The 26,637-nt window shown below is 36.1% G+C and overlaps 1 protein-coding gene across 2 annotated transcripts in view; it reads right to left on the minus strand.

Annotated features, from left to right (window-relative positions):
- The window catches only part of ascc3 (activating signal cointegrator 1 complex subunit 3), a 360,447-nt gene that overhangs the window by 143,229 nt on the left and 190,581 nt on the right, over window positions 1–26,637 (minus strand). For both annotated transcript variants that reach the window (XM_073056467.1, XM_073056468.1), the window contains exons 18-22: window positions 26,149–26,313; window positions 24,769–24,855; window positions 17,142–17,318; window positions 12,006–12,231; window positions 5,406–5,560 (exon numbers count right to left, since the gene is read on the minus strand). In XM_073056467.1, the coding sequence (XP_072912568.1) occupies window positions 5,406–5,560; window positions 12,006–12,231; window positions 17,142–17,318; window positions 24,769–24,855; window positions 26,149–26,313 (810 nt within the window). The remainder of the gene's footprint in view (window positions 1–5,405; window positions 5,561–12,005; window positions 12,232–17,141; window positions 17,319–24,768; window positions 24,856–26,148; window positions 26,314–26,637) is intronic.

The raw sequence follows: 26,637 nt of genomic DNA on the forward strand, positions 1-26,637 counted from the left end.
CTGACCAATTCTGTAGTTATATTAGGACTTTTTGGAACTTCCATTATGACTATTGATATAAACTCTCCACAGGCTCTTCTTTTCAGTAGTTAAATATTAATATTAATAACAGTTCTAATTTCTTCTGCCTTACACTCATAAAGTTTCTATGAGTTTGAATAAACTTTGGCAACGTCATTCATCCTCTGCAATATGATTACAAGTTTGACTGAAAGACCTGATTACTGGTTTGCACTAATACTTTTAGTACAGTATTAATCTGAAGCCTAAAATTTTTCAATGGAGTTCTCCTCTATGAAAAGTTGTGGATGCTCAGTCAGTGAGTTCATTTAAGACCGAGAGCAGTAGATTTTGGAACAGTGAAAGAATTAAGGAATAGTAGCTTTGATAAATAGTCTTTGATTTGAAACAGTAACTTCATTGTTTTGATGCTGCTGTTTTTCTAGCATTTTCTATTTTTATTTTAGATTTTCCGTGTCTGTAGCTTTTCAAAAAAGGAGAACGGGAATAGGCAAGAATATGGAGTTAATAACAGAAGTTTATATATGAATTCATTGTTAGAAGTAATTTGATGGGCTGTATGGCTTCCTTCTACTTCAATTTTGTCTGTTCTCAGGTAAAATACTGAAGTGTTAATATACTGTAAAGGTACAGCAAACTTGAGAATGAGTACTAGATAATATATGGTAATGACTATAAAATTGTATAGTATGGATGATTGAAAGTAGGTATTTACTGCAATACTGCTTCGTGAGACATACTGGACTTGAGAATTATGCAAGCACCCACTACTGATATAGAACCTCAAAAACAGCAATAATGTGCTATTAGAATCAGAATGGCATTACTGCCACACCTTTGACTTAAATTTTACTTGGGAAAATCATCCATCCAACACAATTATCAATTTACAATCAAAACTATGAAGTCATAAAACACCAAGGGAAGCATACACTTGATACTTTGCTGCTATTTTTTTGTGTATGCATATCCATTGGAGAATAATTTTGATATGAAAAATAAGTCGCTGCACTCTAAAACAGAATGAATTATCTGAAGTGCTTTTAAATATTCTGATTGTATATACCTTTTAAACAAGTATTTCAAGACACTATCCAATCAACTTTCCCTATCAAACAAATGGTATGGATCACACTGTGTTCACTGACAACATTGTATTGGGTTTTATCATACTATGTTTCGGAAGAAAGGCAGCAAACACTTGGAGCACACAAGGGATTATCCATAATATTGCTGTAGTATTTTCAGAAGGCAATGCTTAGAAGAAATTTCCACTCTATTTTTGTCTATAATGATCTTATTTTTAACAACATTACAATTCATATTGAGTACACAGGGAATTTTGAACAGCTTGGGAAATAAGGATTACAAAAAAACAACAGCTTAAAGAATGGATCATTGCTATCAGTTTTTGTAAGTCATTAATATCATTATTAGTTAGTCTACAAGTCATGAGGTATATAATTACTAACTTCTTCAGTTATGCTTGCTTGAATTCAATACATATAACTTTAGATAACAATTTACAAAAAATATAATCTGAAATTTTAATTGTTATGAGTGATGGACAATGGGATGCAGAGTTAACCATTCCCAACCCCCCCCCCCCCCCCCCCCCCGAGAACTATGAACTATTGCTGTTGTTATGCTGCTCATGAGAGAGAAATAAAGCCCAGGCAAGAACATCTGCTACAGATAAGAGTGGGAGAGAGACTGTTGATTTACTGTATTATGACTCTTCCTGGATTATTTACCTTCTACTACAAGAACTGCACTTTGCTCATTAACATTCTTCAGGAGACAGCAGGAGTGGCCTGATTTGATGGACACGGTCATTCAGAGTTGATGGATAGCTGAGACCCCGTGAGTGGGGATAAAAGACAGGTCTGGAGAGACACCCTTCAGACACAACAGTGGACACTGACTGAGTGTTGGGAACGCCACAGAAAGGTGGGGACTTCGGAGACCGAACCAGGAGATCGGTCAGTAAAGCTCACAGTGTTACAGCAGGGCCAGTGGGGACTTGTGTGTGTCCGTCCACTCATGCCAGAGTGACGAGTCCACCACAGAAGAACGGTCTAGCTGAAGACTAGAGGAGTCATAACTGAATGGCCACAACGATACGATGGATTAAGAAAGCAACGGAAAGTTTGGCTGCTGTAGCTGTTACCTCTCGCTCACTCTCTCTCTCTCTCTCCCCAACGATTTCAGTACAACAACCATAACTACTTCAGCATTTATGAACTGAACTCTATACTTTCCTATTATAATTCATTTACCCCTAGACATTGATAGAGCTTGTTTATTATTGATTATTATTATTCCTACACTTTTAGGTTTATTACTGCTAACTTGTTTTATATATATATTTGCATTTTTGATATTGTATTGTGTAGTTTACTAATAAACACCTTTAGTTTGGTACCACCAGACTGCAACGGATTCTTCTTTCTCTGCTGGTCAGACACCCAGTTACAGGGTACGTAACATAATGCAGTTTCCAAACTTTAAGAAATCCTTTATTTTAGTTCACTATCAAAAATGTACATATTTACTTTAAGGTGTTAGTAATATTACATTTTAAAGAGAAAGGCATGAATCCAAATTACTTGCTATTACTTAAATGACCAGAGATGACACATGCACGTTGAATAGTCCCAAATGGATAACAGAATTGACAGGAATTTTCTTCATTTCCCAAACCATATCACAGAAGGTGAATTTGAAATATACAAATCTTCCCAACAACAAAATGAAGCTTCTGTGTTAGATACAGCTCAATTCCATCTCAAGTGAATACCAGATGAAAGCTTGCATTTCCTTTAACAGAGTTCTACTCTATCACCTGAACGTGCTGTGTCTCTTTTCCTATTTTCCAAACCTGCCCTACCACACACTAATATACCTTTCTGAACTCATTATAGCTGAAGAAAATTGGTGCTCAGAATTTAGAAGATACATCAAGCAGGAAGCTGTGAATGGTATAAGCAACTGGAGTGACTTGGGTGGGAGGCAAGGTAATGGCATACAGCTCATGGAGCCAATGATTGAAACATAACAGGGAACTTTCCCATCTATGTACTGAAAGCGAGGAAGATTTTGCAGCCGGAAACACAATGTCTATTCAATTTGTTTAATATCTCAGGAATGATTGAGTGTTTATTGAATGATTGAGTAAAGAATTGTTGTAGCTACATTGTAAGTGGCCCAGACACTTTATCCATTTTGTGATTTATTCTAACTGTATAATTCTTGCCTTGCATTTCACTTTTCATCATATCACTCATTTAGCAAGGAGCAGCCTACTTCCCTAAATTTTTCACTAGCCAAAATCATCTTTTGTTTGGTCTGAAATTAAATATTGAGCTGAACAACATGAACAAGATTGCGGTAGTATTTATGCAATTGTCCTTTGTTAACTTTAGTTCACAAAGATGATAGTACATCTAGAAGTTTGTCCTGCTTCAATTGTGATAATTTGATTTTATTTTTATGTGCACCCATGCTAAGCTTGTCAATTTCATCAACTTTGCCTCCAACATCAACTGGCCTTTAAATACACTTGGTCCATTTCTGACTCCTCCCTCCCTTTTCTCAATCTGTCTCCATCTCTGGAGATAAGCTATCCACCAACGTATTTTGGAAACCTACCGATTCCCACAGCTAGCTTTTCTATACCTCTTCCCACCCTGTCTCCTATAAAAATGCTATTCCCTTTTCTGAGTTCCTTCGCCTCTGCCACATCTGTTCCCAGGATGCGGTCTGCTTTTCCAGGACAGAGATGCCCTCCTTCTTCAAACAATGGTGTTTCCCTTCTTCCACTATTGATGCTGCTCTTATCTGCATCTCATTCATTTTCCAAAATCAGTGCTCACCCCTTCTTCCTGCTGTCTTAACAGGAATAGAGTTCCTCTTGTCTTTATCCACCACTCCTTGAGTCTTCTCATCTAACACATCAATCTCTGCAACTTTTACCATCTCCAAAACGATCCTACCATCAAACACATCTTTACCTTCCCTCCCACTCTGAGGATCATTCCCTCTGTTATTTCCTTGTCCATTCACCCCTCACCACTAATCTCTCTCCTGGGATTTATCCTGGCAAGTAGCCAAAGTGTGACACCTGCCCATTCACTTCCTGACTCCTCTTCATTTCAGCCCCAAACAGTCCTTCTAGGTGAGAGAAAACTTCACCTGCAGATCTCTGGGACCATCTATTGTATCCAGTACTCCTGATGTGACCTCATCTGCACTGCAGGTCCGCTTTGTTGAACACTTCCACTCCAGCCACCAAAAGTAGAATTTCCCAGTGGCCAAGCATTTTAATTCCTCTCCCCATTTCCATTTCAACATATCAGTCCATGGCCTCCTCTTGCGCAACTATGAGGCCACTGTCAGGGTGGAAGAGCAATATATTTGTCTGGGCAGTCTCCAACCTGATGGAATGAACATCAGGTTTTTTCTTTCTGGTAAGAACAATTTTTCCTCCCTCTTCCTTTTATTTTATTCCCCACTCTGGGCTTGTACTTCTTCTTACCTGCCTATCAACTCCCACAGGTGCCCTACCTTCTCTTTCTGCTCTTCTATCAGATTCCTTCTTCTCCAGCCCTTTACTTTTTCCACCCTCTTGACTTTACCTATCATCTTCTAGCTATCTCCTCCCCCCCCACTTTTTATTCTGCCATCTTTCCCCTTCCTTTCCAATCCTGAAGAAGGGTCTTGGCCTGAAATATTGACTGTTTATTAAATTGCATGGTTGCTGCTTTGTTCCTCCAGCATTCTGTGTGTGTTGCTTTTGACTTCTAGTATCTGCAGAATTTCTTGTGTTTTATTTATTTTTGTTATTCAATATTCATATAAAATAATATTGCACATCTCCTCAACTTGGCTTTCAACAGCTTCTTTTTGTTTTACATCTGCTTTCAAATTCAGTTTTGCAATTTTGATGACTAGATTGACCTTGATCTGAGTTTAAAACAACCTTAATCAAAATTCACCAGTATTCACTTCAAATATTGTCACCCTATGTTGTCACTTTCACCTCCTTCCTTCACCATTACCAGATTTAAAAATCTCGTAAAACTCACTTTATCTACTCCAAGGAAGCCGATATCTAATCAGTTTCTCAATACTGAAGATGGATAGAATTACTTCAAAACAGAGACTTCTATTTTACATAAATGATCTGCAGATAAGTTTTGCAAAACAAACTTTAAAAAATTACATCAAACTTTTTGCTACCCTTTTTTTCCAATCTTGAGTTTTATTTTGGAGTTGCAAATGTTAAAAAAAATTCTGTTGAAAACCTGAAAGAAAATCAGCTATTCTTTCTGCAGCTAATCTTTGCATGTTATCCCATTGTTCTGGACCTAGTTTATTTTTACCTGGTCATGCCATTTGAAGTCAGGATTGATTGTCAGGCGAACTCGAAGAACAGTTCGAGTGATGGGCTGGATGGTTGTTTCCATTGATATGGAAGGAATTTCATGAACACATTGCTTCACCTTTAATCCAATGTTAACATGATGCAGCATGTGACCTACACAATAAAACAAAATTTGATTAAACAAATGCTTTTAAAAACACTGGACAGGTTTTTGATAGCAAATAATCTAATCTAATGGCTATCCTTAATGTTTCCATGTAATTTGTTTTTCTATGACCCAGCTTCTTGTATTACTTATACTGCTTTTTAAAATGCAATCTCATTCCTGGAATATTTAAAAACAAAAAATGTAGGACTTTGTTTTACAGTAAAAGATTTTGTTTTGCTCCAAGAAACTTTAAATCTGAAATTTTCAAGTAAGTTTTTTTTTAACCATATTTGTTTAGCTGGAAGGTTAAAGACGAATAAATCTAGCCTCAACAGTACTTCCATCAAAAAATAAACAAACTACTATTTGTAAAATCTCAGGCAAATAGACTCATGACACTACAAAAATAAACCAAGGCATCAGGTTAAAAGCATCTGGTATCTACTAAAATTTCAGTGTTCATTGGCTTATGCATCTCACAAAAGGTACTAGAAAATGCTCATGTAGCCTCCAGGCTGCCAGCAGATGCAGGCTCTAACAGTTTTAGGCCTACATGAGCTTTCTGTACAAACCAAGCACCATTTCAGTGCATTATTTCCTTAGTCTTCCTATTACTTGTAATTTTTCCAAATGTACCCTAAATTTGTTATAAATCAATTGAAAATTATTTGTCTTTTACCTTCTAAGGCTCCCATCATGTTCTGGATTAGGAGCATCTGTTAAAAATCTATTTTTAACTGGCTGCAAAAGATCTTTACATGTTAAGATTGGTTTGAACATATCATGCATTCATTGGGTCAATTTATAATACTCAAATGGCCAAACAGGAAGGGTTGGGTTAAATGAATATATTCACCAAAGAATATACTCTTAAATTGTGCAAGCAATGGAAAAATGACAATCCAACAGGCCCCCAATTCCCTGGGCAGAAAAGTGAAAATCTACTTCTTGCAGTATAACATAAGCAAGGAGTCTAAGCAAATTAACAATGAAAATGTTGTAATATTTTTGAATAAATTGATGTATATTTAAACAACAGCTGAAAGTCATAAGTCTTACTAGACTTACAAATAAAATGGTAGAAATATAAAATTCCTTAAGAATCAAAATGAGGTTTAAAATGATAGTTGTTCACTTTTTCCAGTGCAAATAAGCTCACCCTGTGAAGTCTGTTACTTTCAGCTTTACCATATAACCCAGGTAAATCTGAGCCTATTCATAAAGAGCCTAGAATTTGAAAAACCAAGCAACATTTTAAACAATGAAGATACTGTATAAATTTACTTCAAAGTAAATCTTAAGGAATTTGAGAAGCTGAATTTCAGAGACCATTATAATGTTTCGAGAGCCGTTTAAAGGAAGTGGACTATAGAATTTTTTCCTTTTACATTTAAGGGCAGAGCTCATTTTGGCTCTTCTCACTTCTCTCAAAATTTGAGTGAAAGACTTTCAGCCTAGTCACTGAGACCAGAACTGCCACTTTACAGTGGGTGCATCTTGTGAGAACCATACAATTTAAGTGCGATCTTTTGTGCTGGATTAATGGCACAAGCAGGCAGTTCAAGACTGACTGCAAATTCAGTTCCAATCAGACAAAGTTTGAGAAACTACACCTTACAAAGCTGTCATATTTGGATAACAATGCATACAGAGTTAGATATTTGCAAGCATTATTTATCCTCAATATCAAAACATTATTTTGTTATCTCTGTGCAATATGTTTAATTGTGTCCTTCGGTTGTTATGAAAAAATCGGTTTTCAAAATAACTAATTTTGGTCCAATCCAAAAATTATTTTATTATTTTAGAATTCCCATCTTACTTGCCACCAACTACTGTAATGCAGGATCTTTCTCCATTATACCAATATACTTGATTGAGCTACTTACAATAATGAAGCCTTATAGCATCACTGAAGCTAACAAGATAACCTCTCAAAATAAAAGTGGTGCCATAGAATCATCAAATTGCAAATAATACAGGATTTCTAGCAACTACAAACTAATTATTCTAATGTTGGTGTGAAAATATAAATTAATTTTCACCTTAAGAGGGTATGGGTTAATGAGGGACTGCAAGCCATGATTTGTTAAAGGGAAACAGTCTGTTACTGAGCATTTTGATAAAGTGCCAAGGAAGGTTGACTAATATAATGCATTAGCTATTTTTTGTTGGATTGACAAAACAGTTGCTAGAGCATCTTATAAGATATCTATGCAGCAAGAAGCACATAATATGAAAGACACAATGGTAACTTGAATACTTAAATTGCTGAAGAATGAAGACTAAAGTGTAATAAAGGGATATAATCCAGATATATTGTGAGACATAATAGGGGATTGATATTAGTAAAGTTTTTTGTTATAAATAAATAATACGGTATGTAGATTATAATGTCAGATTTTGGAGATAAAACTAAATTTTGCGATGTAAAAAATGAACCTATTACGTGCAGTTCTAGAACCATTTAATTGCTCTGGAATGCACTAAATAAGGTGGTAATTGCTTTAGGTACTTTCATGACATTTAAGGAGCATTTAGATGGACAACTGAAAAGATAATGTGCACATACAAAGGTATTTCTATGCTGCACAATAAAGGAGGCATTTCTCTAATGAAATCATGTTTGTTCCCTATAAAGCAGTCTAATTAGGCTTATTTCACCAATCTTACTAAATTCTAGGCTCTTTATGAATAGGCTCAGATTGTCCTATAGGTTATTCTGTATGTATTCCATTCTCCTTGTAAAGCCTAGCCTTGACTAGCTGTGTTCCTATCTTACTTCAAGGCACTGTTGGAAATCATACTGTGTAAAAAGATTGTTCTCCACATCTTTCATGTATCTTTTGTCCTTCATGTTAAAGTTGCATGCTCTGGCACTTGAAATATCTTATCAGGAATAACTTCTCCCTATTTATAAGGATATAATCTCCAGTCTAATCTTGTAGCTGAAATCTCTCACTTTTCTACACCATTAGATTAGATTAGATTCAACTTTATTGTTATTGTGCCAAGTACAGATACAAAGCCAAATGAAATGCAGTTGGCATCCAACAAGAAATGCAAAGAATAGTTTTATTTACAAAATAACTGTGAATAAAAAGTAAGTGCTACAGCACACAAATATAAAAGTACTGAGACAGTACAGTATGGGTGCAATACTGCTTAGTGCTGTGATGCGAGGTTCAGCAGGGTCACAGCCTCAGGGAAGCTCTTCCTGTGCCTGCTGGTGCGGGAGCGGAGGCTCCTGTAGTGCCTACCGGATGGGAGGAGAGCAAGAAATCCATGGTTAGGGTGAGATGCATCCTTGATAATGCTTTTCACCCTGCCCAGGCAGCGTTTATGGTAGATGTTCTCCATGGTGGGCAATTGGGTGCCGATAATCTGCTGGGCAGTTTTCACCACACGCTAGAGTGCTTTGCGGTCCAATACAGGACAATTGCCATACCACACTGAGATGTAGTTGGTGAGTATGCTCTCAATGGTACAGCAGTAAAAGTCCATCAATATCCAGGGACAGAGGTGAGCTTTCTTGATGCTCTGCAGGAAATAAAGGTGCTGTTGTGCCTTTTTGATCAGGATGGAGGAGATCAAGCACCAGGTGAGTTCCTCGGAAATGTGGACACCAAGGAATTTGAAGCTTGATACACTTGATACAGCTCCATTGATGTAGATGGGAATGTAAGTGTGGCTCCTAGCATGCCTGAAGTCCACAATGATCTCCTTGGTTTTCGGGGTGTCAAGGGCCAGGTTGTTGTTGGCACACCACGCAGCCAGGTGCTGGACCTCGTTCCTGTAGGCTGTCTCGTCATCCCCTCTGATCAGGCCAATCACCATGGTGTCATCTGCGAACTTGATTATGGAGTTAGAACCATGTACAGGAACGCAGTCACAGGTGAAAAGGGAGTACAGAAGAGGGCTCAGCACACAGCCTTGAGGCACGCTGGTGTTCAAGGTGAGAGTGGAGGAGGACAGGTTGTCTAACTTAACAGATTGGGGTCTGTTAGTCAGAAAATCCAAGGTCCAATTGCAGAGGGATGAGCTGATACCAAGCTGGCGAAGATTGGCGATCAGCTTGGAAGACCTTTACATTTTTTCTAGAGTTTGCTGACTATAGTTAGCCATCAGATTTCAGATTTAGCTGTTTGCTGATGGCAGCACTGCTGCTGGCCGAACCAAATTGGCATACAGGAGGGAGACTAAAAATCTGGTTGAGTGGTGCCACAACCACTGCCTCTCACTCAACATCAGCAAAAACCAAAGAACTGATTATTCACTACAGGAGGAAGAAAGCCAGTGCTCAGTAGAGAATCAGAGGTGATGAAGATGAGTAACTTTAAATTCCTGGGAGTTATCATATCAGAGAGACTAGCAAGTAAAGAGCAAACACGAGGAAATCTGCAGATGCTGGAAATTCAAGCAACACACACAAAATGCTGGTGGAACACAGCAGGCCAGGCAGCATCTATAGGAGAAGCACTGTCGACGTTTTGGGCTGAGACCCTTAGTCCTGACGAAGGGTCTCAGCCCGAAACATCGACAGTGCTTCTCCCTATAGATGCTGCCTGGCCTGCTGTGTTCCACCAGCATTTTGTGTGACCAGCAAGTAAATGTCATTTTAAATAAAGCATGGCAGCACACCTAATTTCTTTAAAGGTTGCACAAATTCCGCATGTTATCTAAAACTGAAACATACTTCTATAGATGCACAATGGAGAATATACTGACTGGTTGCATCTCAGTCTGGTATGTAAACACAATACCCAAGAATAGAAAAACCTGCAAAAAGTGGTGGATACAGCCCAGTTCGTCACAGGACGAGCCCTCCCCACCACTGGACATATCCTCAAGGAGTGCTAACACAAGAAAGCAGCATCCATCATCAAAACCCGCAGTATCCTGGCCATACTCGCTTCTTGTTGCTACAATCAGCCTTAGGTCCCATAACACTAAGTTCAGGAACTTATCTTCAACTATCAGGCTCCTGAATCAGCGTGGAGATCTTCATTCACTACAACACTGAACTGATCGCTGAACACAAGCTCTGAAGTCACTTTCAAGGACTCTGCAACTCATATTTTCAGTTTTATATATATAGCTATTATTAATATTACTTCTTTTTCTATTTGCACAATTTGACAGCCTGTGTTTATGTGTCATTTTTCATTGATTCTATTGTACTTCTTTGCTGTACTGTGAATGACTACAGAAAATGAATCTCAGGGTAGTGTTTGATGACATATACAATCAGTGGCCACTTTACTAGGTACCTCCTGTAACTAATAAAGTTGCCAGTGAATTAATGTTCATGGTCTTCAGCTTCTGCAGCCTATCCACTTCAAGGTTTGACGTGATGTGTATTCAGAGATGCTCTTCTGCATATCACTGTAGTAACAAGTGGCTATTTGAGTTACAGTTATGTTCCTGTCAGCTTGAATGAGTCTAGCCATTCTCCTCTGACCTCCCTGCAGCTCATTTGATGTAATTTTTTTGATTTTTGCACCATTCTCTGAGACTATTGTGCGTGAAAATCCCAGGAGCTCAGCAATTTAAGGCAGAGATTGACAGGTTCTTGATTGGACAATTAAAGTCTGGTGAATGGGGTTGAGGAGGGGATAAAAGGATGAGCCATGATTGAATAGCAGAGCGGGCTTGATGGGCCAAATAGGCTAATTCTGCTCCAATGTCTTATGTCTAATTTTTGGAGTACTCAAATCACCCCATCTGGCACCCACAAGCATTCCATGGTTAGAATCACTAAGATCACATTTCTTCCCCTTTCTGATGTTTGGTCTGAACAACTGAACCTCTTGACCATGTCTGCCTGTTTTTATGCATTGAGTTACTGCCACTTGTTTAACAGATTAGACATTTGCATTAACGATCAGATGTACAGATGTACCTAATAAAGTGGTCACTGACTATACGTACTTTGATAATAAATTTACTTTGAACTTTGAAGATTCAGTGTAATCTCTCATCTTTTGTTTTCTAATTCCTCTACTTAAGATCCTATATTTTTTTTTCTCATTCCTTAACTTTCAAGTTTATGTATACATAATTCCAGGTTTCTTCTCACAAAACATAATAAATGCTTGTTTTAATTTCTAGTGGCAAACTTTCTTCCCAGTCTGCCATTCAACCTAAATCCTTTTTTAGTCAATTACTGACCTTACCGCCATCTTCAATACACCTGAGCTTGATGTCACGTGTAAATACTGAAATTTTATTCTGCAAAACCATATTCAATTTATTAAAAAATCCAATAAAGCAGTGACTGCAGCCTTGACTCATAGGGAAATTCACTTCCCATCATTCTCCAGAATAAAAACTAACCATTTACCATGACTAGTTGTTTTCCTTGAGTCATTTCTTTTCTCTCACACTGCATTGGGTTTCAATAATGCTATTTCCAATATTCTCCAATATGAAAGGTTCATTTAAGTTTACCTATTTCATCCTTGCGCATGTCCTTCATCTTATCTATGGTGAGTTTCTTTTCCTCCAACTTTGAGAGCACATGACCTGGCAAAACTGAGAACTGGCGTAGTGGATTGCACCATCCCCATAATCTCCTGTCAATTATCTTGCACAAATTTAACAGCTTGTATGTCATTGCAGGCCATCTCCTTCTTAGAGAAACTTCGAATAGTGCCCGGACAATTCGAGCTGCATTCTACAAGCACAGTAAGAAAACATACCAAGTAAATGGCTGGAAATATATATAACAAAATATACATTTACTTGTAAAAACTAAATATTATGTGCACTGACATTAGTACTCACTAAAATACCATGTAAATTTCTCTTATTATAAACCTACACTAATATTTTTTTAGTTGTAAATTGCATTTGCAGTGCTGTTAAGATTGTGTCAACTTGTTTCAATATAGATAAAAATGTATAATGAAAATTCTCTCCTAATATCCTGTATCAACAACATTTAATTAAGTCTTGCAGTATGCTTTCTGAAATTAAGAAATCCACAAATCTTATTGCACTTCTCCATTTGTGAAAATGATCCATTTAATTGCTCAACTGGTGGAAAATTCCCAAGTTTAAATTCCATGCACCACTTTAATACATTCTTGAAATAGCCTCTAATGAAGGGTTAAATTACTACAAGTGATGTGGAAGACTGGAACATTGGAACAGAGTTGCTGGTCTCCTCTCTTGCTGTTGCAGGAGCGAACTCCCTCTCCCTCACTGGAGAGAGAGAGAGCCTGTCTGAGATACTGATATGCTGGGTTATGGACTGGTTTTGATGGATTCTGGATAAAGATCTCTTTTTGGGCTTTTGCTGTTGCTTGCATGGTGGGGGTGATGCTTCTTTTGCTGCTTGGGGGAGGGGGCTTTGATGTTTCTATTACTCATTCTATGGGGTTTCTTACTTTGGGGATGTCCGTGAAGAGTAAGAATTTCAGATTGTATACTGCATACATTCTCTGACATTAAAAGAATCTTTGGACTTTTGAAGTTTCAAAATACATAACTATTATTTTGGGTCAAGTATTTACTTAACCCACTCTTCTAGAAATGGCAAAAATAAGAGTTGGAATTTTTAAAGAAAAAAAATAGAAAAAAAGATGAGATGAAAATAGGGAATGTCAGGTGATATGTAGCAAGATATATGAAGATTATCAGCATATATCAGAATTAACTCTACTGTGAATGCCTGCAAGAAAATGAATCTCTGGGTAGTATATGGTGACTTACACATACTTAGATAATTAATTTACTTTGAACTTTAAATTCTGGTAATACAATAGGAAGGACATGATAGCATTAAAGCTTGTGAAGAGAAAATTAGCAAGGACGTTACATGACTGGAGAAGTATAGTTATGAGCAGATCAACTAATTGGGCTTTAGAGGAGATGTATAAAATTTATGAGAGGCCTAATCAGGTTACATATGGACATGTGAATTAGATCACTTGGGCCCTCAAGCTTCCACCACCATTTAATCCATAGCAAGACAGACTGAGAACTAGAGTCACATATGCAAGTTAATTGTTGGAAGAGTTAGAGAGGAGTTGATCAGAAATGTTTTGACCCCAGAAGTGAGGAATCCAGAATGCAAAATCTGAAAATAATCCTGCAGAGAGAAATCCTTATCAGATTTAAAATATATTTGAATGTGGCCTTGAAATGTTGCAACTCATCAAAGCTACAAATTAAGATGTGGTAAATTCATCTAATCCTAAAGAGTTCTACCTTTGGTAGTCCTGGCTGTTGGAAAGAAAAGGCTATCTTTTATCTATTCTGTAATTCTTACATCTATATATCCTCTTGGCAGATCTTAATATAGTCCAAAGTATGTCACACCAAATTAAGAATTTTTATGTGAACTCACTATTTGGAGGGAAGCTATAACAAATATAAACCATTAATTGAGGTGTACTTGATGAACAAGATTAGGACGACTTCTTAGTCTTCACTGAATAATAACTACAAGTACTTATACCATCATAATGTAAAACATACCAGATTGTTTTGTAAATTGACAAATTTGACACCAAACTACAAGGTAATTAATATAAAGCATATTCAAAGCTACAGTTTTAGGAAGCAGTCTAAAGAGTAAAAGGTAGATAGGAATTTGATTGCAGGTCAACTAAACATGGCACATCTGTGAATGCAGCATTCCCCATCAATCAGCCACCAACCCAAATGCAAGTTTCAATGAACAATATAATCTGTAAGACTGATATAAAAACAGACAATTCAGAAAATACTCAGCTGGCGAGACAACATCTAAAAGGAGAAAAACAGAATCAACATTTTAGGACAATGACTTTTTCTCAGACCTATTGATCATTTACAGTAAATTACAATTGTGGTTAGATTAAACAGTTTCTGCTGTATGTTTTGGTGAATGGACAAATAAAATATTAGATCAACTGCCTTTAGGAAAAATAACTAGTTACTAGATATTAGTAACATTTAATTAAAATAAACCAAAATTTTTTAATAATGTCTTTTAAAGAAAAGATGCTGAATACAGAGAATGGCTCATTAATGCTTCTATACTGCAATCTTGTACAGATTTTTTAGAAAAGTAAATAATTACTTAGGGCAAGGAATCTATTACAGCTATTACAACTTGTCGCCAAGTCGCAAATGCCTAATTTATGGACACTCTGAACTATTAATTAATTCCCATATTATTAAACTCAAAATCCCAATTTATGTACATGCAGTATAATTGCTCCTATAAACAGTAGAACTAATTTCCTTCCTCTCTCTGCTGTAAGTACTTGTTCATTTTTGAGTCTTGTACATTGTTGATGCCATTCATTACAATATTGAGAAAGTATTTTTATACTATATTGAGTGTTTTTTGTGTACTTTACAACATAGACAACATTTATTGATGGATATCCATAAAAATAAACTTGGTTGTTACCTGGGGATGGCCTCCATTTTTCCTATCATTTCAAATTATTTGCTCTAATAATTAGGAACACTGATACAGTGTTTGGCCAAGAAAGGAACAGTAATTTGTTACTTCATTTCTACATTATCATGGTCTGCTCATCTTCAGTTTAAGGATTCAGCATAAAGCTTGTGGAAAAAAACTTATTTTAAAAGCACATTGCATTACATATGTATGTTTTAAATTATTCATAGAATTTGTTGAGCTAACTAATGAACAGAAAAAGAAAAAAAATCAAAGCTACCAGTCAGAGTTTAATATACTTTACTTTCTTTGGATATTCAAGGCAGAGATCTTACACTGTACAGATCAGGTTGTACTTTTATTACTGGTCCTTCTAGGACATGAAATATATAACAGCTCCACTTCCTTTCTGTACGTGAACAAAGTGAAGTGTTCCCAAGAAAGAAACTAAATGACAGCATAAACCCAGAGGAAGTAATAAAGTAGACATGTTTTGATGGGATGCCAGTACTGAAAAGAAAACAGAATTACACCATATTTAATTTAGAAAGAAAACAATGTTAAGTATCCAATGTAGTTAGATTGTGCCAGTTGTTAGCATTTGTGGCTCACTAACTACCATAGTAATGGTTTGCTCAGAATGTAGGCATACTAAGTTTGCAGATCTGAACTTGATATATTGATGTAAAGGGTCTGTGTGGACCATACAAAATTTATTCTTTACTGGCCAGCTATCCATATGTTCAGGGCTGGGTTCAATTACCACTTCTACTTATTAGTTCAGGCATAATTTTCACATTATTTCAGCTTAATTAATAACTACTTAAACCTATAATGTTAAAATATGTTTTAAAATGTTTCCTACTATTGTAAATCAGCTTTATAGACTTACAGATTTTCACAGCTATAATGTTGGCTTTTTTCAAGTATCATTTAATCCCTTTACCTGATTTAGATAAGTATTTCATTTTTTCCTGATTTTAAAAAGTATTCAGGGTTCTGTTTTTCATTGAATATTTCATGTCATGACATGCAACTTTATCATCTAAGTTTTCCTCTTTCTTACTAATACATTAAATATATTTCCTAAGTTATCAAATGAGAAGCACCCATGTCTCCAGCCTCTCCTCAATCCTTGCACAACAACTGAATTTCTTCGTCATTTTCTGGACTCAATTTTGTTCGGAATGCTGTTGTGCTGTTGCTTGCTTCTATTGCTTTGTGTTTTTCTCTGCTCTTTGGGTGTTGGCCTTTAATTTTTTTTAGAAATGGGTTCTTTCAAGTTTCTTGCTTTGTGGCTGCCTGTATTGAAAGAAATCTCAAGGTTGTATAATTATATTTTTTGATAATAAATGTACTTTGAATCTTTGAATAAAACTGTGCATTTTGGCAACTATTTAAAAAATAGAAACCTCAAACTGAACACCATTACAACTTAATTTTTCTAATGTGAAATAGTTAATTGAAATGCAGATGGTATCTAATAAATGTGGGTACTGTTTTACTATATTTATTCCCACAAGTAGATGTGGAGCTGGAAGGGATTTAGGTCAACACCCTCTAGCTTGAAACAAATGCTTTCAAGTAACCACAATTCTTCACCAGCATGCAATTTGGGATAAAAGGTCTCAGAGAACTGATTAATCTCTGGTAATATATAACTTATTTACAACAGGTTTACAAAATTAGACATGCTAACTTACTTATTCATCTGAATTTATGAAAAGTGGTCATTTATGAGGTAATGATGCAAGTTAACAACCCAAAGCAATACCTGTAGATAAGTGCTAATGAACATTCGTTGACAATCAATCAAGAGTCCATGAGAAAATGTTGAAAACGAATATCCGACGATAAATAAATTGTGGTATTTTCCAAAAGAATTTATGAAGGTTAGATAGCATTGCACATTTTCTTTTCCTCTTTCTTTCACAAGCCTCATAGAACTCTGAACAGACTGCATTGTTAACAAGGTACTGAATTTTGCTACAAACAACTGAAGGCATATTTTAAGAAATCGTTATCTTTTCCCAAATACTCTGTTTGTGAGAATCAAAATATCTTCCTTCCTTATTCAATTGAAAATTGGAAGATGTAGCTCAAAGGTTTGAAATCTTCAAAAATGATGTAATTACACAACATTACAATACCTACTGAGAGAAATTAATTTGTACCCTAGATCGTACCTGCGCAACATATGCAGAGTCAGAAATGAGTGAAAAACTGTCCAGCTCGCCATGGCTGATGTAGGTTTGAAGAAGAATGTTCACTTTTCCATAGGTATTCTCTACTCCACCTGCAACAGGCAGCTCACAGTAATTGCATAGCAGTTGATCGAGCTCCTCCATCTCTTCCTCTCTTACCTGCAAAAATACAAAGAAATTCAGTACATTTAATACTAGGATATGATTTAGCAAGTAGCATTAAAAACAAAGATTCAATCTTAAAATCAAATGAGACATGCTGCCTCCATTACATTCTCAAAACAAATCTCTCTGCAACAGTTTTGTAAAGATGTTCTTGTACAAACATCATAAAGATATAGTTTATATAATAGATTCAGATTATCAATAATGTGGTCAAACCCATGACCAAATCCAGACCCTGGGTTAAGAAGAATCTTAAAGCTTATATTACTGAATATCAAAAGGGAATGCAATGATCAGTAAACAGAATGGCTCCCTTTTAAAATGAGCAAGTAAACAAAATATTCTACTCTTCAGTGTTCTTAAAAGCACTAACATCAATGCTTGGAGTCTACAACATGATGCTAGTTTAGTAGTATGATCTCACAATAAAAGATATCTCACAGCAACAAACTGTTTTAAGTTACATGCCCAAAAGTGATTATGAACAGGACCTCTTATTAAATAAGTGCTAAGTGACATAGAAGTGCCATATGACGTTTTAGCTTATATTTATTTATTTTTTCTGGATATGGGCATCATTCGAAAGGCCAACATTTATTGCCCACCTCTTAGTGAGGTGATGGTGAGCTGTCTTCTTAAACCCACTGATCAAAGTATTCCCACAATGCCTTTGAGGTGAGAGCTCCAGAATGTCAACCTGACAACAATGAAGGGCAAATAAATCAGGTCGGTGAATTGGAAGTTATCTTCAGGTAACAGCCTTCCTCTGTACCCTGCTGCCTTTGTTTGTCATGGTAGTAAGGGCAATAGGGTTAAGAGACATTGTTGGAGTAATCCAGGAGAATTACTGCATTTTGGAGATCACATACATGGAGGGCAATCTGCACCTTTAGTGGAGGGAATCTGAGATGGCAAAAAGGAAGCATTTAGGAGTGAAATAGATCGGTTAGTTGAGTGATGTCACCAGAGCAACCAGTAATAAGAATTTATTGTTATCAAAGATTAAACAATCTCATTGTAGCACATATAAGAGAAATCAGAATCACAAATTCCACTTATTGAATAATCTTTCTACTTTCAGCTATCACGATTGAGCTCTCTAACAAACTGCATTACCATAAAACCTTTTTGCATCTGTAGCTATTGAAATATTAAACTACAATGTTCCTAAACAAATTAATATAAGACTCGCCATACTGATGCTCCATCAATCAGAAATGCAGTGATTTTGATGCAGAACTTAAGTGATTTAAAACTTAGTTTTAAATAGTTGAAAATTAGGAAAAAAAATCTTGTAATGTGTTTAGTTGCATAACAATGGAATTAGACAACAAACATGCTACTGTAAAAATTAACATGCTCTCTAGAAATAACTTAGTCCCAGAAAAATATCTAAACATTTTTATGAATTATTATGAATTATATCTCAGGTTTTGTGCTATTAGTGGTCATTGGAAAAAGATGAGATTAATGTTATTTGTTGCATATACATTGAAACATACAGTGAAATGTGTCATTTGCGTTAATGACCAACATAGTCTAAGGATTGTGCTGTAGACAGCCTGCAAGTGTTGCCACACTTGCACTGCCAACATAACGTGCCCACAATTCACTAAACCTGACCTAACTTTAAAATGTGGTAAGAAACTGGAGCAACTGGAGGAAACTCATGTGGCCATGGGGACAGCATACAAACTCTTTACATTGAGTGGCAGGAATCGAACCCCGATCAGGGATCAATGGTGCGGTAAAGTGATTGCGTCTTACCACTACACTACCATACCGTTTAAATACCAACATAAACTGGGTTATGATTTTCGACTAATTGGCAATATTTTGTCAGTAAAACTTTGGCTTTTTTATTGGCTATAGATACAATTACAATGTATGAGGTCTGATCAGAAACTCAAATTCATTCCCAAAATTTAAATGGCCAAATATAGGGGAAAATATTGGAGCTGGATTTTGTTCAAATGCCAAAGGTATTGATACAAGGCAAATTCCATTGAGCTGCCACCATCTTCCCTTTCTGAAGGTTCAATATTCTGTAATCTATATGAACATTCTCGTAAACAAAACCTCAGCTTCTTTGATGAGCAGATGACCAAAATTAAATTCTTCCACCCTTAGTACTCTTCTCCTTTTCATCTCCATGCCATCCCTCAGCAACTTTATTCATGCCATTAGATGCCAGATACAGTTGTTATATACTCAATCCTGAATGACTATGTTTTACGACGTTAATAAAGAGGAAACCTCAGCAGTTGTCTTCAGCCTTCATCACAAACCATTTGGCTCACAGTCCTCAATGGCCTTATTCTTAGCCACGCGCTGTTCCTTGCACTTTCCTGGCCGAAGAAAGTTAGCTACTTAAGGTGATCTACTGACCACTAAGCATTTCCATTGCTAAGTAGTATTTCCTTTCAAATTTTTACCTGCTATGGATACCTAATGGCAAAAGCCTCAGGATATCTTATGGTAAAAGATTCATCCATTCCTCATGTCTTTGTTACCTCGCATCCTCCAGTCTTCCTGAAAAGTAGCACTGCTGTGCCTAGCCTGTTCTAAACAAAGTGTTGCACATCTATTACTGCTATCATAGTGACTTATATTTGCTCCTGATCATCATTATAGTTCAACTTTTACAACAGCACCCCTCTTCATCCCTGTAACCTTCTGAAGTTTTCCAAGAAATCTAAGAAATCTACATTCTTAGTACATTATTGGGCTGTCACAAAAGACTAAACACAAATTTTCAGCAGGTAAGGGAATCAATGAAGTTAATATGGGAAAGTAGTATTCAGATTAAAAAGTAGTTATCATCTTGCACAACAGTGAAGCCAACACAAGGAGTCCCAATGTGTTTTCTCTCCATGACTCAGCCTTTGATTTGGTTACAAAACTCTTGTACCAAGAAAATCAACATCACTTTGAAGTACTAACAGTTAACCAGACAGTGTAGGAGAGAATAAAGTATATAATTATAGAGTTCCAGAATCATACAATTAGAAAACTAAAGTGCTTTCAAGTGATGTGAATAAACTAAATTACTAAATGCATCAGCCAGCAACATCGAAAGCAGACAAAAGGTTTTCACTATATTTTGCATGCTTTCAGTTTCAACAGACTACAGAGGTTAGAAATTTACAGCTTCAGGAAATAGAATAGTAATACTGGATTTTTTTCTTGGATAATCCATATATAATTTAATTATTTCAAAGTACTACTCTGCTATGAAACAGATACTTCATTAGTAATGCAGCTATTTTCTCAGATAAACTTGGCATAACTGTAAAATTCCAGGGAATTTCAGAACTCATTAAACATATTTCATTTAAACCACAAGGAAATACCAGCCACGCTGTCAATGACAGCTAAACTCTCAACCTCAATATCACAATGATAATTTATTAGTCACTTCTGGTGAAATCAGCAAAGTAACTGACCAAATAAATGCTTTTGTGTAAACAATTTGCAAACTTTGTAAGCACACTATCTTTACATTAACAAATAACTTTCTTTGATCCTACACATTCCGATTTCACAAAAAAAACCTTAACCATAAAAATAGTAATAATTGGAGGAGAGTTAATTTAAAACTTTGCTCAGGTTTGTCATATTTTTAAATGAACATGGACTTCTAGCAGTTCTCAAATATTAAGTTAGTGATTAGGTTGTTTTACACCTAAGGTCTTTCAATGATCATGATGTATTATAGTTGTAAAGGTTCTGCATAAGAATCATCTTCAGTGTTCAAAATATGTATGTTATCATAATTGGAAACTACAGAAGTTCCATATCTAAAGGAATACAGTGTACAATATATATGAAATATGTTAATATGCTCTACTGAATAATTTTTTTTTAAATAGCCCCAGCTGGTGATACAATAATTATCACAAAATACATGACATTACAGCCAGAAATCATTATAAAATTTGCAACGTATCTGCAGTTCATCTATGCTATAGAGTTGTTCAGTGTTGTATGTAAATAAATACAAGTAAGCCATTGCTAAATTAAAATCTAGATTAAAACAAAATACTCCCTTGCTGGCAATGCCAAGTGAAATAAATCTGGGCACTTAACCCTTTTCAAAGTACTACAGAAAATCTACAATTTGTTTTCCTGTTACTACTAGTTAATCAAACACAGCATTACAAGGTTGTTGTGATTAATGCAACTATTACAGTTTGTGCAGCTGAAGGCATTGTTTTAGGTAATGTTCCATAGAACATTGCCATAGAAATTCTTCAACACTTGGAAAAACACATTAAATTGATAATATGCAGTCAGCCAATTAGAACTTACTACAGAGTTTGCCACTGCAAAATTCAATGGTTTGCATTGTATATTATAAAACAGGACATATTCAGTTTATGTGGTGAAAGGCTGTTCTTCGATGTGTAGGTCTGGTTCACATTAGGCTTCAGCTCTGGCTCACATTAAGTTTCAGCTCCGGTTCATGGGAATGTGATCTGTGAGGAGAAGAGGGCTGGCAAAGAAAGAATTATTGTTGAGGTATTGCCATTAATTGGGAGTAAGGTGGGGGGAGAAAATGGATTAGGATCCTCAGGGTTACATTGGGCATCAGGTCAAAGAAAAGCTGTAATCAGTGCTTGTGGGCCAGCAGGATTGAGGGTGGAATGGGTCACAATGGATTTTAGGACAATGAGGGTGAGGCTCATAATTGTTATTGAGTTAGTTTGGTTTGCTGTCATATACACAAGGGGTGCACTCATGAAGCTCACAGAGTAAAGAGTATACATAGTAATAATTAGTAAATATAATAAATATAACAACACAGGAAGGTTGCAAAGATTGTGGTGCAATCTGAAGTAATGCAAAATGAAATGCTGCAGTGACAACAATGGAAAAACTGAGAAAGGTAGAATTAAGAGTCCAAATATGTGGCAGCACATTCTGGAAGGGAAGTAAAACAGTTGATTGGTTCAACTGGGTTGAGAAGGATAGCATTAATTAACATTGGGGGTACGTGAAAGAAAACCACTAATAAGATCTCGCGCTAGTCCACTTTAATGACAAAAGAAACCAAACACAGACGATCAGAAGAAAATTAGGCCATTCAGCCCATTGAGTCTGCTCCACCAATCATCATGGTTGATTTATTATCCCTCTCAACCCCATTCTATTGCCTGCTCTCCATAACCTTTGACACCCTGACTAATCAAGAACCTATCAACCTTTGCTTTAAATATACTAAATGATACCACAGCTGTCTGTGGCAATAAATTCCACAGATTCACCACCCTCTGGCTAAATAAATCTCTCCTCATCTCTGTTCTAAATGGACGTCCCTCTATTCTGAGGCTGTGCCCTCTAGTCCTAGATTCACGCACTACAGGAAATATCCTCCTGACATCCATACTATCAAGGTCTTTCAACATTCAATAGGTTTCAATGAGATCCCCTTTCATTTTTCTAAGCTCCAGAGAGTACAGGCCCAGAGCCATCAGATGCTCCTCATGTTAACCCTTTCATTCAGAGAATCATTCCTGTGAACCTCTTCTGGACACTCTCCAACGGCTGCATATTTTTTCTTGGAAAAGGGGCTCACAAAACTCCAAGTGTGGTCTGACCAATGCATTATAAAGACATATCATGTACATTTGTTTCTGAATGGGTAGGCCATGCTGTCTACAGAGGACCCCAAAGAATAATCTCAGACATCAGAGTCTACAAATTTTCAGTAATTACTTTCATATGGGAGTTGTAATGCATAACACACATAAACGTAGAATTATGTAATATACAGTATAATTTGTTGGTCACTGCTGATAAAGTAAAGGATGCATTCTTGGATAGAATTGACACCTGCAATGTTTTATCTGCTTTGTTATAAAAATAGATTAACAACGAAAGAAATACTCACACTGAAACTATTTTCAAACAATTAGGATACACAACTACAGAAGTCTGATCATGTAGCCCTGTGTACTTCAGGATGATTGAACATGATTGAGTTTTCTCAGGAGGAAAATACTACAACCATTTCCAGTTCATTCTGTAAATTTAACTGAAAAATTCCTTTCATGATTTAAGCACACACCTATGATACAGTTTTTTGGCACCAGGTCCTGGAGTGTTGCTAGGGAAGTTAATCTAGTCCTGATGAAGGGTCCTGTCCCGAAGCAATGACTGTTTACTCTTTTCCATAGATTCTGCCTGGCCTGCTGAGTTCCTCCACTATTTTATGTGTGTTGCTTCGAATTAATCTGTACCTTCGTCTGCAACTGGATCCATGACTTCCTCATTGGAAGTCAACACTGGAACACCTCAAGGATGTGTGCTCTGTTCTCTCTACAGCCACAAATGTGTGGCTAAAAACAGCTCAAATGCCATCTATAAATTTGTTGATGACTCAACTATTGTTGGCAGAACTTCAGATGATGATGAGGTGGTGTACAGGAGTGAGAAAGAATAGCTTATTGAGTAGTGTCACAGCAACAACTTTGCACTCAAAAGTCAATAAGACTAAGGAAGGGGAAGTCAATGGAACATCGAGGGATCAGAAGTGGAAAGAATGAGCAGTTTCAAGTTCCTGAGTGTCAACATTTCTGAGGATCTATTCTGGGCCCAGTGTACTGATGCAGTTACAAAGAAAGTACAACAGCAACTATGTTTCATTATGAGCTTGTGTGTCACCAAAGACACTCGCAAATTTTTACATATGTACTCTGGAGAGCATTCTAACTTGTTACCTCACTGTCTAGCATGGAGGGGCTTCTGCAAAGTTTCAGGAAAAGCTGCAGAAATTTGCAAATCAGCTAGCTTCATCATGGGCATCAGCCTCCTCAACATCAAGGACACCTTCAAAAGGTGATGTCTCAAAAAGGTGGCATCCTTCAAGGAGGAAGTACAGGAGCCTAAAGCCACACATTCAACATTTCAGGAACAGCTCTTCCCCTCTGCCAACAGATTTTTAAATGGATAATGAACCCATGAGCATGTATTATTTCTCCTCTCATTTTGTACAAATAATTTAATCTTTTAATATATATTTATTGTAACTTATAGTTTATATTACTAAGTATTGCAATCTACTGCTACCACAAAACAACACATTTCACGTCATATAGTAGTGATATCAGATTCTGATTCTGAAAATTCAATCTCCAAATCTTCATCTAAGACAACTCATCCTTGAAATGCTGTAGAGGCCTACGATCAAAACATCAAATCGGTTCCCAGCAAGTTGTAGCCCACAGTTAGTTTAATGTCTTAAAATGCAAATTTTAAGCTTTAGTACTCAATTCATCAATTCTTTCATCCTCAGACCCATATTTTGAAGTCTGAAGTTTCTCCACATAATTCATTTAAAGAGCAATTACAACTGCTTTTTATCCTTGTTCCTTCATAAGCTATAACATCTTGAATAAATTCTTCATGGAGAAGCAAAACTTCACTTTTTAAGTCAATTTACCTTGATCTGTTCAAATTCTTCAGCTTTAGATATTAAAGCAAATATGTCTGCCTCAGTCTTATGAGCATCAAACAGTTCATTAAAAGTCTGCAAATGAAATGTAAACAGTTGTAAATAAACTGCAATAAGACTTGTTTCATTTACATTATGACTCATATACATTTAATGACGATACTTTAAGATCTGGTCATCATAAAACATGCAAATAATAGTGACAGGATTCGTGATTCAGCAACAAAACATTTTTTTAAACTTGATATTTGCAGAGATTGTGTGAAGGATGCTAAATTTCCATGCTAGATATCACTTTCCACTGGATTTAGGATTGTATCACTGAAAAATATATGGATGGAATCAAAATGATTTTCCATATGTTCGAGCTTTACCTAGCTGGCCCCTAGGCATATACTGTGTTTTAATGACCATTATATTTATCTTTGCTCGTATAGCAGAAACATGGCAGCCTCACCAACACCATTATGAATTCATTAGCCTGTGTGAGAGTTAAAGTGTCAAATCTCTGAGTTAGCAACAACTACCACACTAAATTTAAAATGGAACACTTTAGTTACACTGCTTAAAGAAATAATGTGTCTGGGTAAGCACCCCATAATATGGCTTGCAATCTGTCATTAAATTTCACCTGGTTTTGTTTCATTACTGAAAATCTAGTTAAATTTTTGAAGGTATCCATTAGTAAGAGACACACTAATTACATATACAAGTGTGCCAGAATGCTGTGAAACAGAATGCAGTCTGATTGCAATAACCATTTCCGGGGTTTGTTGTGCCCGATACATGAACATCTTCAGAGGGCCGGCAGGCCACTTATTATCTTGTCCAGGCTTGCCCTCACTAGTAAAAAGATTTAAAAAAAGTTAAAATGGACTAGAGAATTTTCAAAAGACAGGTCTATTGATAGGCCTGTGCTCAAAGATTTCTCCAGTCTTGCTACAAATTGTGCTGAAGACCAAAATTATTTCAGAATGAATATAGAAATTAAAAGTGTATAGAAGGAAATGAAAGCTGTAAGAAATCAGAAGATCTAATATTTACAAAACAAGAATATGATATTATCTCTCTAGATCAGGGGTTCCCAACCTTTTTTATGTCATGGACCAATACCATTAAGCAAGGGGTCTGTGGATCCCAAGTTAGGAACCCCTGTTATAGATAAATGGCAAAGTGTTCAGATATAATTTTTATTATATGGGAATATAATGTTTCATTCTCTGCTTAATCAATAATTAATTCAAAAATCTCTTCTGCTAGATGTATTGTATGTTTGTACAGATAAAGTTGAATCCCATAACAATAAATATTTTCCAAAATTATTATATCACACAGGCAGGTAGTGTAGCAAACATTTGAAATTCATACCTCAATAGTATTATATTGAATATAGAAATGACTGGCAGTTCTACCAAGATCTGTTATTGAAAAATAACCAGTTCGCTCTTCAAAGCGGACCATCCTGGCTTTGTCCAATTTTCGACCGGCCTCAATGACAAGCTCTTGTCTGTATTTTTCCAGTCCAGGGTCCAACTGATTAAGGAATATTAACGAACAACATAAGAACAGTAAAGAATGTTTCTAAGCAAACATTAAAATAAATTTTATTATTATATCTTCATCCTAAAATTTAAGTCAGGAAACTGTTTTTCAATGTGTCTTTCCTATAACCATATTTAGAATTAATCACTTCTTCCATTATAATTAAATTAAATGCAGATTCAAGTCAACTGAAACAACACATCTATTTAAACGACACATTGAGCATTGAACTACTAAACGCAAGTTCATAGTACTTTCATTATAACTGTTAAACAAACAATGTAAACAAACTATAATCAGCTACAATATGATGAT

The sequence above is a fragment of the Hemitrygon akajei genome, chromosome 9 (genome assembly GCF_048418815.1).
Source record: "Hemitrygon akajei chromosome 9, sHemAka1.3, whole genome shotgun sequence".
NCBI lineage: Eukaryota > Metazoa > Chordata > Chondrichthyes > Myliobatiformes > Dasyatidae > Hemitrygon > Hemitrygon akajei.